Consider the following 11,544-nt stretch of genomic DNA (forward strand, 5'->3'; position numbering starts at 1 on the left):
AGTTAAAAGCTTAGAGGAGAATTGCTTTTTTTTTTAAGATGTATATCAATTTTTTGGAATTATTATATTTATTTTACAGTTTTATTCTTATTCTAAATTTGTATTTATAAATTTTATCTTTTACACTAATAATTCATCCGAAGAACAAATTATTTCTTCTTCTCTCCTTCAAATCCATTAAAATAGTTTTATTTATGGAAAAAATGTTTGTCCTTTTAAAGGATACAACTTTGTGTCATTTTAAATCCTAACCGTTGATTTACGGAAATCAACGATTAGAATTTATTGGATATTTTATGAATTACTAATTAATTAATAAATTTGACCTAATAAATCTTAACTGTTGATTGACAGAAATTAACTGTTAGGATCTAAAATGATACAAAATTATATCATTTAAAAGGACAAATATTTGGCTATAAAAAAAAGGATAAATATTTTTCTCTTTATGTAATTACCAAACAACTTTTGAGTTTACTTTTTAAACTGTTATTTCGAAATAGCTTTTTTTTTTTGGTAATCTATTTCAAAATAGCTTTTAACTTTAAAAAAAAATTGCGCCAATCTCAGAAGTTGGAACTTAAAACAAAATGATTGTAGTTTACACGAAAATAAAGGGTTGTGCTTAGAGGTATCTAACATTTAAACCTGATATAACTAATATAAACATTTTATATTTATAAACTTTTTATTTACAAACTCTAACAAACTACACTAAGTATGACCGGTCATACTTCAATCAAGAGTGTATGACTGGTTGTACTTAGTATAATTTGTAAAAAAAAATTGTAAACAGATTCTTCTCCAATTAATATTCGTGATACTTATGAATTAAAGTGAATTGAATAAATAACATTTTTGGGAATGGTTATTGGGTTCGCTTTTTCTGCTGTCACTGCAGATAAGTTATCTGCAGTAAGTCCAATACGACGTCGTTTTGGAGCGAAAATCATGGTGTTTTTGTAATTTTTTTATTTCAGGATTATTATAGTCTTTATAATTATAATTTTTTAATTTTTTAATCCTAAAACGTTGTCGTTTTGGGAGTAAATGCAGATAACTTATCTGTATTAATTGCAGAAATATTTTTCTGACTATTATTTTAGTTTTATTATTTTTTCTACCTAATTGGTTTTCATTGGATCAATTTAAAATTAACGACAATTAATTTTTCTCATTTTTTAACTATTAATTTTAAATTGATTTAACAATAATCAATCAAGTAATAACAGCAATAAGGTCAAAATGATAATAAGTAAAATGCCATCATTCTTTAAAGGAGAGAAATAATTTTTTTATATTGTAGGAAAATGAATAAAATCATAAGTGAAATCTATATATAAAAATAGAGAAAAAAGAGTAAAACCTACTCCTTTTTTATGTGCGTAGAAATTTTTTTTTTTTTTTCTCTAGAAAATGAAATAAATATAATTTTTTTTTAAAATACAAAGCTTCCTTTGATAAAAAGAAAAAAAGTGATTGTTGTTAAGGTGTGTGACAGTGAAGAAAGAGAGTTGTGAAGGATGGCAGAAACGAACAGCAGAGAAACCCGAAGAAGAAGAAGAATCCTCCAACAAGGATCCGACCGTCTCGCCTTCATTTCGGGTCGGATCCAAAATCTTCCTCCCCCGGATCCGGATCCGGATCCGGATGATTCATCTTCCCAATCCCAACCCTTAATTTCCGATGATCCAGACACCTCCCTTACTACCGGTACGTTTCTTCTCCCTTCTCTTTCTTTTCATTCTCCAATTTACTAATTACAATTTCATTTTCTAATTCCAAAACCTAGATTTCCATATCCATAGTTGCGTATGAAATTCAATAATTATAAATAATTCCAAACTCTCAATTTCAATTACGTTGCTCTTTTGCAGTTTTGCCTCATGGTGATGCCGAGAAGGACTCAGATTCCATTTTGCAAACTCATGATCCCTACCACTCTGATGCTTCCAAAAGCATAATCCAAACACCTCCTTTGCATGAACACGAGAGTGAAAGCGAGATTTCAATTGTCCCAACTTCTGAAATTGAACCTGAACCTGAAGCCGAACATGTACAACCACAATCACAACCACCACCACTTCAAGATTCATCTCTTGATATTTCCAATCGACAGTCACAGCCTGAGGAACCTAAAAATTTCATCAACCCAAGTGACATAAGTTCTGCTGTTAATGCCTCAAGGGTTACCCGTCTTTGTTGTTCCATTGCTGTGGCCTTATTAGTGGTTGCATCTTATTTGGGATTCTCTTTGACGGGTATCAAGTTGATTAAGAGAGTGATAAGCTTTAGGCCACTCTACTTGGTTTTGGTCACCAATTTAACTGTTGTGGTTGCAAGGCTTCTTTCTGGCAAACAGAAGGGTTTTGAAAGGTTTGAGAGAAGACAGAGTCAAACTTCTTCTGATGGAGATCAGTGGGATTCTCAACTTGCTAGGATATTGGAACTAGGCCTGGTGGTGCAGAACGTGATGGATGCTGTGTTCATGGATTGTGCTGTCTATGCAATTGTTCTCGTTTGTGGCCTTTCCCTTGTGCCCACATGACACCCTTTTGGTAAATCATTTTCCCTTTTGTTTCTATTTTGTTAGTGACTTTGGTATTTTGTGAATTAGCACTCAGCAAGGATGGTTAACTTTTTTTGCAATACTGATTGACATGTGTTTCTTTCAAATTTATGTAGAGTAGTGAAGGCGTAGTATCATTGATATTAACCCCACTGCAATTTGGAAAATTAGTTATTAGGCTCAAATAAGCATGTTTCTGACTTGTTAAGGAATGGTTGTCATTTTGGGCATTCATAATCTAGTTTTTACTGTTGGTGTATGGCAGAATTCGACTATTGAAAATGAGTATTGCATCGTATAAGTACTTGCAGACAGCAAGGGATTTGGGATTTCTGTTGTTCCTTTATTTTTGCCATATCCAATCTTGGGCAATTCCTAAAGTTTCGCTAGCTCGCTGAACTTGTGGCTTTTGAGGGCTGGGCCTAAAACTGATCAATGGCAACAGTTTTTTTTTTTTTTTTTTAATATCAACCAAGCTGTTTTCATAAATTGTAGTCACCGTCAAACTCAGTACAAAGTTTCAGACTTTATTTGATATGTAGTGCTGTTTTCATATTCAGGAGGCTTTGGAAAGCCAGAAACTCAACTTTTGTTTTTTTAAAGGAAGAGATTGGTTAGAATTAGACATTGCGCATAGAGTTAACTCAGACTTCACTGGATTTTTGGTTTCTCTACATTGAAGCCAATTAGCGATTTGTGCCCTTCTTTCTGGTGCTGCTGTCAGGTGTATATCCCTTTTGGTTTGATTTTGATTTGAGTTACCAGTATTTGTATGGTTTCCCGTGTATTCTTTCCTTGCGAATTAATGAAATATCTATCTTTGCCAAAATTCAAAAAGTTCCAGACTTTATAATATACTACCTTAATGAGCTGGATGTTTTAGAGCAGGATATTACATCTGTTGTCATATTAAGCAACCTAGAAATCACTCGAACTTAAGGAAACATGCTTTTAGCTTGATAGCAGACAATCAGATACTTTGTCAAGGAACTCAATGATGAGCTGGTTCACCTTCTCTGGAATTTGTTCGTGCACAAAATGGCTTCCTTCTACAATTTATATGATTTCCATCTCTGGCACAAGATGTTTCACTGCCTCACTTCTGATATAGTCCTCCATGCCTGGAAACTTGAAGACGTAATCTCTCTCACCCATGATCAGAAGTGCTGGAATTGTAACTTTCGGATCACTTTTGCCACTATCCACATTGAGACTCCTGCATGGATCATAAACAGTCTAAATTTAGAAGTCTGTACCCTGACTATTTTATAACATTTTAATTTTATTATTTGGAGTAGCATTTCACTCCATTAGATGCCAGTTTTGAAATTAACAAAAAACAAAATGAATTCCACTATTTTAGATTTGAAAGTGGGAAAGTGGAAGTCTGTTTACCTGGAAGAAACTTGCATTGCATATCTGAATCCAGATTTTTCATATAGAGATGCATAGGTTGCAAGGTCTTCAACAGAGAACTATGGTGGTAGGGGAGTAGATGGGTTAAACTAGTCCATGAATTCCTGATTTTCAGCTGCTACTGGCAGCTCACTTCTAGAGTAGAGAGTGTAGATGTTCCTTATAACTGATTTCACAACAAAGCGGCCAAAATCTGCTTCAGCCCTACCAGGCTCCTGAAATTAGTTAATAATTATTTCTAACACATTGTAAGGAATATAAATATTATGATGCCAGATGGAATTTGTTTCTGCCACCTAGTAATATTGAAAGCCTTTGGGCAGGTGTTAGAGATATAGTATATAAAATCATTAGTGTAACCTTTACTTAATAATTTAAACTTTTGAATTTATTTGATAATGTAGTGGTTTTGGATTGTAGAGGGACCGGAAGCATGAAAGGAATGCCTAAAGTTATGATAGCAGCTACTCTTTCGGGGTGCACAGCAGCTGCAAGATATCCTGGGATGGCTCCAAAGTCCTTGCCAACAGGGAAAGCCTGATATAAACATTTAGTCAACTTTTTGACCTTAATCAGAGGCTCTTTTCCTCCCACCCACCCTCACTCTTTTTTCCGCTAGAATTAGTTAAAGCTTACTTGCAATAAGCCAAAATATTGAACGAGATAAACCATCATTTAGTTTTGTATTTGTACTACCATCCCTTGGTTCAGAACTAGGACAGAAATTTTAGCGATAAATTTCATAATGGTTTATTAACACACACACACACTGAATCGATCCACATATAATTCTATATTCTAGAAACCTGTGCATGTTAACAAATTCAACTACATATGAACTGTTGCATGTCTAGCTCATTACCTTGCTTATGCTTAAAGAATCCAAAAGACCCACGATTTCATCAACCAGGTCATGCATGGTTTCCTTTTCTGGCTCTGCTGAATGCTCAGAAAGTCCATAGCCTCTGAAATCAGAGGCAATTGCCCGATAGCCAGCATTTGCCACAGCCCACAGCAATCATTTGGTGCCTCCATGTATACCAGATTTCTGGGAATCCATGCAATAATACCACTGCCTTCGTGCCTTCAAAAACAAAAAGGTAATCAAGGAATGACCACTTCCAATCTCTGCCACATGCACCTTCTGTACCTTCACTTCTACAAGACTGTGGTGGATGTTCTCCGTCATAGAAGGAGTGATTTACTGCAGAGCACAGTGTAAAGAGTTTGTGAGATAGAGTGAAAGGGGGAGAGTAGGAAATTGCAAGGCAAGAACAAAAGGAAGAGAACACTTAATGAATATAAAAGGAGACGTTTGGTACAAAGAGAAAATTTTTGTGTCCAGGAATTATGATTCCTAGGAATATCATGGGAAAATGACTTTTTCAGGAATGTTATCAAAAAGTTGTTGGGTAGGCTAAAATATTATTAGAAATGTTGGCTCAAGTTTATTGATTCTATGTTTAGTTGATTGTCAAATATTGCTAGGAATGTGGGGTGATTTTGCAAAGTTAATCTTTACCCATAATTTTCATATTTCTCTCTTCTACTGATTCCTCTCAACATTTCCACCTAAAACCAGTTATCACATTCACCGGAAAAGTTCACTCTATTTTGATTTTTTAAGTTAATGGGTCCTAAATTCTAGTACCTCATAGCCATCCTCATCAAGAACCTTGGCAAATGCTGTAGCCTCCTCTTGATTCTTGGAAAAACCCATTCTCTCACAAGTTTCAAGAAGCTCAATGTAGGGAATAACTTCCTCCCCTTCCATACCAAGCTTCATCTTAAGCAATTCCGCATTAACCAATCTCATAAGCTTCTTGCTCGAGATAATGATATGGACTCTTTTGTTCCCTTAACATCCCCAGAGGAGTTGGATGAAAGTACAGTGGAAGATGATATACCCCTCTTGATGTGGTTTCAACACTCCTCTTTCATCACACATCACTACAACAACACCCAATAAAGGAGGAACAAAAGGTTGAATCTTTTCCCCATAACCATCCCTCACATTAATAATTGCATATACGCTTTGCGTCAACAATCCAAAACTGCCACCACAACACCACCACCTACCCCACATTTTTCCGGTGAAACCAATGCGATCTAGTTTCTAGAACATTACTATGAGAGCAACAGTTGTCGGAAAAAGCTCACTCTGATAGGATTTTCCTGCAATTCATTTTCTAGAACCTCACTGTGAGTGTATTCTCTCTTTCGCTCTCTCTCTCATGCCAATTCCTTTGCTCTCCAACAATGTCACTCTTCAATGGAGCTTTCACGAACACAAAGTTCTTCAAGCATATCTCAATCTTTGGTCTCCGTCTCAGGTACAAAATATTCCCATCGCATGATATTCTCAAAATACCATCTATTTCGTGGGATTTTAAGTTGGTATTCCTCTTCCCGAGAATTTGATTTTTCCGAAAAAAATTTGCATTCCTTATACCAAGTGTGTAAATTAGAATCTGAATATCAGTTCTTCGGGATTCTAAAAAAGAAAACCCTATCAAACACCCCAAAAAGATCAAGTAAAGGAGCTGGCCCACGAAGTTATGCAATATTAAAGAGTACATGTTACAATGACAATAAATTTCAAATTTAATTATAAATTATACTTTATTTTATTTTTTACTTTTAATTATTTATTACTTAATATTATTAAATTTTTTTAACGAATTATATTGCTAAGAAATCACATTGATAAATTCGGTAAATAACCCTTTAGTATGTCAAAATTTGTCAAAATAAGAATAAAATCTAAACTTGGCCATAACCTTTTATTTTCTTATGTTTTATTACTAATAAAAATCGACGTACATATAAAAATTTATTAACTATTCCTAAAAAAATCTTTGAATTAATTCAAAAAATAAATTATAATAATTATTTATTAGACATTAAATTATCAATCACGTGTCAGTTTACTTGAAAATTTTATCTTAATTACCGAGAAAATATAATTATATTAATGATTTTCTTATTGCAACAAAATTTAATTTTAAAATTTAAAATTATATTTATAAAATTTTAATCTTTGTCTCCCATTCTAATGCCAAACTGCGGAATCAATTACTCGTTCAATTATCCGTCAGAGCACGCGATTACTAGGTGCAATCAATTACAAATTTAAGATAACATTGATGTAATTATTATAAAAACTTTATTGACTTTCTTATTATTATTTTAATTGATTATATCTAATACACACCGTATTCGTGCAATAAACATTAAAGTCTAGGTCAATGAATTGGAATTTGGAGGCTATTGGTTGGATTCAAGGAAATTCAATTTCCGATCATTATGACAAAACAATTTCAAGAACTTTGCTCTTGTCAGCCCAAGCGTATGTGCACTTGATTATTTTTGTCCTTTAGAAAAGAGAGGTTGAATAAATAAATAAAAACTTGCATTACCTGTCCTTTTTAAGAATGGATTGGAGATTATATAGATATTTTAAACATAGATGACGTTTTCAAGAAAATTGATGCAGGATATTATTATTAATCCCATTCTATTAATAATAATGGTGCTTTCAAATAATGTCATTAGGAGTTAGCAACAATACTAAACCCGGTTCTGCTCGTTAAGTCAACCTCTGAATTTGCAAAGATATTTACAAACTTTGGATATATTTTGACTGAGTATTAAACTGAACTTACACTTAAAATTATTTGATCAAAGAAGGACGAGAGCTTGTTATTAATCACTTTGACACCGAAGCATAAATTCTTTGATGATTAAAAACGATCATAATTCAGATACTAGAGTTGAAAAGAATATAATCTGTTAAAGAATGTTCATCTTAATTACATGCCTCGTGGATATATTGTAATGATGTTGCTATAAATTGTCTCAAAACATCTCAAAGGACCATATGGAGACAAGAGCATCTCCATCAAAAATCTCCTTCCATATACAATGCTATAATAAATTTAAATGTAACTAAAAGAAACAAGAATTATTGTACTAGGAAAAGTTTGCGTATACAATATGAATGCAATTTGTCTTCATGTTATCTTTCGTTCCTTACTCACACACAAGCTGCCAAACTCTCTGGTCGCAGAAGATCAATATCCATGCCAGTAAAGTGCTCTCCAGAATAGCCTTGGACATATCATGTGAAATATGTGTAGCCATGTAATGACAAATCCATCAGATTCATATAAAGGTGTATGGCTAATCAATTAATTTGTTAAACCAGTTTTGTTCTGCACAAGTTGTTCAACATCTCCTAGCTCCATTTCACTTCCTAGACTCTCATGTTCATTCTGAAACATCATCTCAATCTGCTCCAATGACTTCCCTTTGGTTTCAGGGACTAGTGTGAAGACAAAGACAATGGCAAGAGCAGAAATAGCAGAAAACAGGAAGAATGTTCCAGCAACAGTTATTGCTCTAGATACAGACAGAAAAGACATGGCTACAAGGCCACTGCAGACCCTATTACCCACAGCACCAAGTGCAGATGCTTGAGCACGCACCCTTAAAGGGAAGATTTCAGATGTCAAAACCCAGCACACGGGGCCTAATCCAACTGAAAAAAATGCTACATTCCCACAAACAAACAGAAGGGCTAATGCAATCACAAATGACCCTTTTCCAAAAAAATAAAGAGTAGCCCCCATGCTGAACAAACAAATTGTCATCCCAATTGTGCTTATCAAGAGAAGGGGCTTCCTACCTAGTCTATCAATAAGAATGATAGCTACCAAAATAAAAATGGTCTTTGTTACACCAACAGCAACAGTTGCAGCTAGAAGTTTAGAGTTATCCACAATACCAGCTGCTTGGAAAATTTCAGGGCTGTAATACACAGTTGCATCAATTCCTGAAATCTGTTGAAAACACTGAATCCCAAGTCCAGTAATCAGCATCCGGCGAAGAGCCGGAGATGGAAATAACAGTTCAAGCCACACCGGTTTCTCCTCAGAATTTCCATGTCCTGCAGCCTGTTGTATTTCTGCAAGTCTCTCCTCTACTTCTTTCTCATCTTCATTTGTTTTCAACAGCACTGATCTTGCTTCTTCAACTCGATTCTTCATTACCAACCACCTCGGTGACTCGGGAATAATGAAAAGAGCAAAGCCAATGAATACTGAAGGCAACATTCCCACAGCAAGCATCACTCTCCAATTTATGTGAGATGAAAGGCCAGAAAATGCATAGTTTGATACATAACCAAGCATAATTCCTACATTTATGAAAATCTCAGGGAAGGTAGTAAGAGAGCCTCTTGTGACATTTGGTGATATCTCAGCAATATATATAGGGGAGATCATAACTCCAAAACCTATTCCAATCCCAGCTAGAAACCTTCCAATCATTAACACTGCATATGAAGGAGCAACAGTCATTGTGAGCGCACCCATTTGGAATACAACTGCAGCTAAGGCCATTGTCCATTTTCTACCAATAATATCTGATGTTCTTCCACCACCCAGGCTACCCAGTAGAGAAACAATGCTCAGAATACCAACCAAAAATTCTACCTGAAACTCAGATATCTTCAGATCTTCTTTGATAAATATAACGGCTCCACTCATGACACCTACATCTGCAAATTTCACAAAATAAATCATGTAAACATTTATTCAATTCAAAATCAAAATTATCTCCGCAATAAAATCCCTATAATTGATAAATATACAGTTGACTTTTTTCCACTTTTCAGCCCTGAATCCAAAGTTTGGTAGATCTGTTTTCATAGATACTAGGAATGCAATGATAATTCAGATATGGAACAGAATTGGTCTAGATCGGCTACAGAACAAGGACATGGTGGCAAATGAATGGCTTGTCACAAAACATCAACAGCACAATCTAAATTGCATCATAGTCAATGAAATATGCAGTAACAGCAAGCGACAAATTCAAAGCGGGAACTGAGGATGGTTTCAATAAAACTGACAAAATCAGAGACTTTTCAAAGAAACCATACATACCATAGCCGAGAAGGACATTATTGAGAGAAGCAAAGATGGCACAGGCAAGAACATATTTCCTAATACCGTTCCTCTTATCTTCTTGTTGCTGTTGGATCAAAACATCATCGTTTTCCTCAAACTCGGAGTTCATCCTCTTGTACTTGTTCTTTGCTCCCAAGGGGATTCCAGACAACCCCATTTCCCCATTTCCGTTTTCTTGAAACCCCATCTCTTTTCTTTGACTTCAAATTGGAGGAGGACTTGTCTTTTTGTTGTTCAAACTTCAAAGTTGTAGCAAGCTGCAACCTTTGAGTTTGAGGTGGGAGTGTTTGTGTTTGGTTGGACTGTCCTATGACATATCAGAGACTACAAAAACTAAAATCATGGGATGATGGAGATTTGGCTTTTAGATCTGAAACTGAAACCAAAAGAATGAAAGAATGACCCTCCTAAATTCAAGGGAACAAGACTGGGCAACAAAGAGGGACCAACCCTGTTTTGTCAAGCAAGCAAAAGCTGAAGCAACACAACTTGCAAAATTTTTTCAATATTCTTCATATACATGTCTCATGTGCCATTGGAGGATCCATCACAAGGTATTAGGATTTGACCCCCTACTTTCACCAAGCTTAAATTGCGCTTTCAAGGCAACATGCGTGATTGTGTTATTTATTTGGAAAATTATAACTTCCTAAAATATTTAGTGTTGTAATATGATTTGAGAAAAAAAAATAAATTTTTAGGTGATATGGTTACCTCTTATTGATGTTGATTTTTCAAAATATATTGTGTTTGATAATTTTTTTTCTAAAGCATATTAGTAAGAGATCACCATCAATAGCAATCTCTCTTAATATCTTAAAATTTTGTATTATATAAAATTATGATTTTATCTATATTAAACATAATCATATTTAAAAAAAGAAAAAGAAAATTAAAGATCACAATTGAAGGAGAGGAAAAAAGAAAGAATGGAAAATTGAATTATTTCGTCATAATTGCCTAATCAAATTCATTGAAGAAGAGGAAAAAGAAATCTACTAATTAAATACTTGACGCGGAATCTATTAATTAAAAAAAGGGCATATAGCTTTCAAGTAGAAAATGCAATGGTGAAAGATTGGTATTCTTAGAGAAGACTCGTTTTAGTCACACACTTTGAACAAGTCCAACAAATTCGACTGTGTTAATGATAATTAAAATCTTGATTTATCATTATATTTTTATGATCTTTTTCACCAAAATATTTTTATCAATATTTTAAATATTTTTATGTTTTTATAATTTTTTTACGATATGATTTTATATTTTATGATTTTTTATTCTCTTTTAATTTTTATATAAAATCTTGTTTTTATATAAAATAAAAAATAAAATATCAAACAAAGGTTTTATAATTTACATCATAATAATGATAGTTGACTTCTGACTTATAATAAAATCTATAAAATATGATAAAAGAATTCTCAAAACAACAAAAGGTGAAAATAATTCCCTCAAAAACTAAAGAGGAAACCAAATACAAAAATTTACAAAAACACATGAATAGTTTGAATTAACACAAAATCCATTTATTCCCTTTTGTTTAAAAGATATTATGTGAAAATTAACTTGTTACTTTTTTCCTTA

At 33.7% G+C, this 11,544-nt stretch overlaps 2 protein-coding genes and 1 pseudogene across 5 annotated transcripts; 1 reads left to right on the plus strand and 2 right to left on the minus strand.

Moving 5' to 3' along the window:
• Window positions 1-1,500: 1,500 nt before the first annotated feature.
• On the plus strand, window positions 1,501-4,540 carry LOC133301289 (uncharacterized). 4 transcript variants are annotated; one of them, XM_061500914.1, is made up of 3 exons: window positions 1,501-1,713; window positions 1,878-2,558; window positions 4,406-4,540. In XM_061500914.1, exons 1-2 carry the CDS (start codon window positions 1,524-1,526, stop codon window positions 2,546-2,548), a joined length of 861 nt encoding a protein of 286 aa, XP_061356898.1. In that variant the 5' UTR covers window positions 1,501-1,523; the 3' UTR covers window positions 2,549-2,558; window positions 4,406-4,540. The 4 variants fall into 4 exon arrangements, with proteins under 4 accessions (XP_061356898.1, XP_061356896.1, XP_061356897.1 ...); XM_061500912.1 differs by lacking the exon at window positions 4,406-4,540 and adding an exon at window positions 3,130-3,948; XM_061500913.1 differs by lacking the exon at window positions 4,406-4,540 and adding an exon at window positions 3,458-3,945.
• On the minus strand, window positions 3,521-5,174 carry LOC133301288 (uncharacterized; annotated as a pseudogene).
• A 2,684-nt stretch (window positions 5,175-7,858) lies between these two features.
• Window positions 7,859-10,404, minus strand: LOC133301300 (probable polyol transporter 4). Its single transcript, XM_061500926.1, has 2 exons — window positions 9,934-10,404; window positions 7,859-9,545 (listed from the first exon to the last, which is right to left on the minus strand). The coding sequence occupies exons 1-2, from the start codon at window positions 10,142-10,144 to the stop codon at window positions 8,176-8,178; spliced, it is 1,581 nt and encodes a 526-aa protein (XP_061356910.1). The 5' UTR covers window positions 10,145-10,404; the 3' UTR covers window positions 7,859-8,175.
• Between the last annotated feature and the right edge of the window lie 1,140 nt (window positions 10,405-11,544).

The sequence above is a fragment of the Gastrolobium bilobum genome, unplaced genomic scaffold (genome assembly GCF_033153095.1).
Source record: "Gastrolobium bilobum isolate Gb01-03AN ecotype WA unplaced genomic scaffold, APGP_CSIRO_Gbil_v1 utg14858, whole genome shotgun sequence".
NCBI lineage: Eukaryota > Viridiplantae > Streptophyta > Magnoliopsida > Fabales > Fabaceae > Gastrolobium > Gastrolobium bilobum.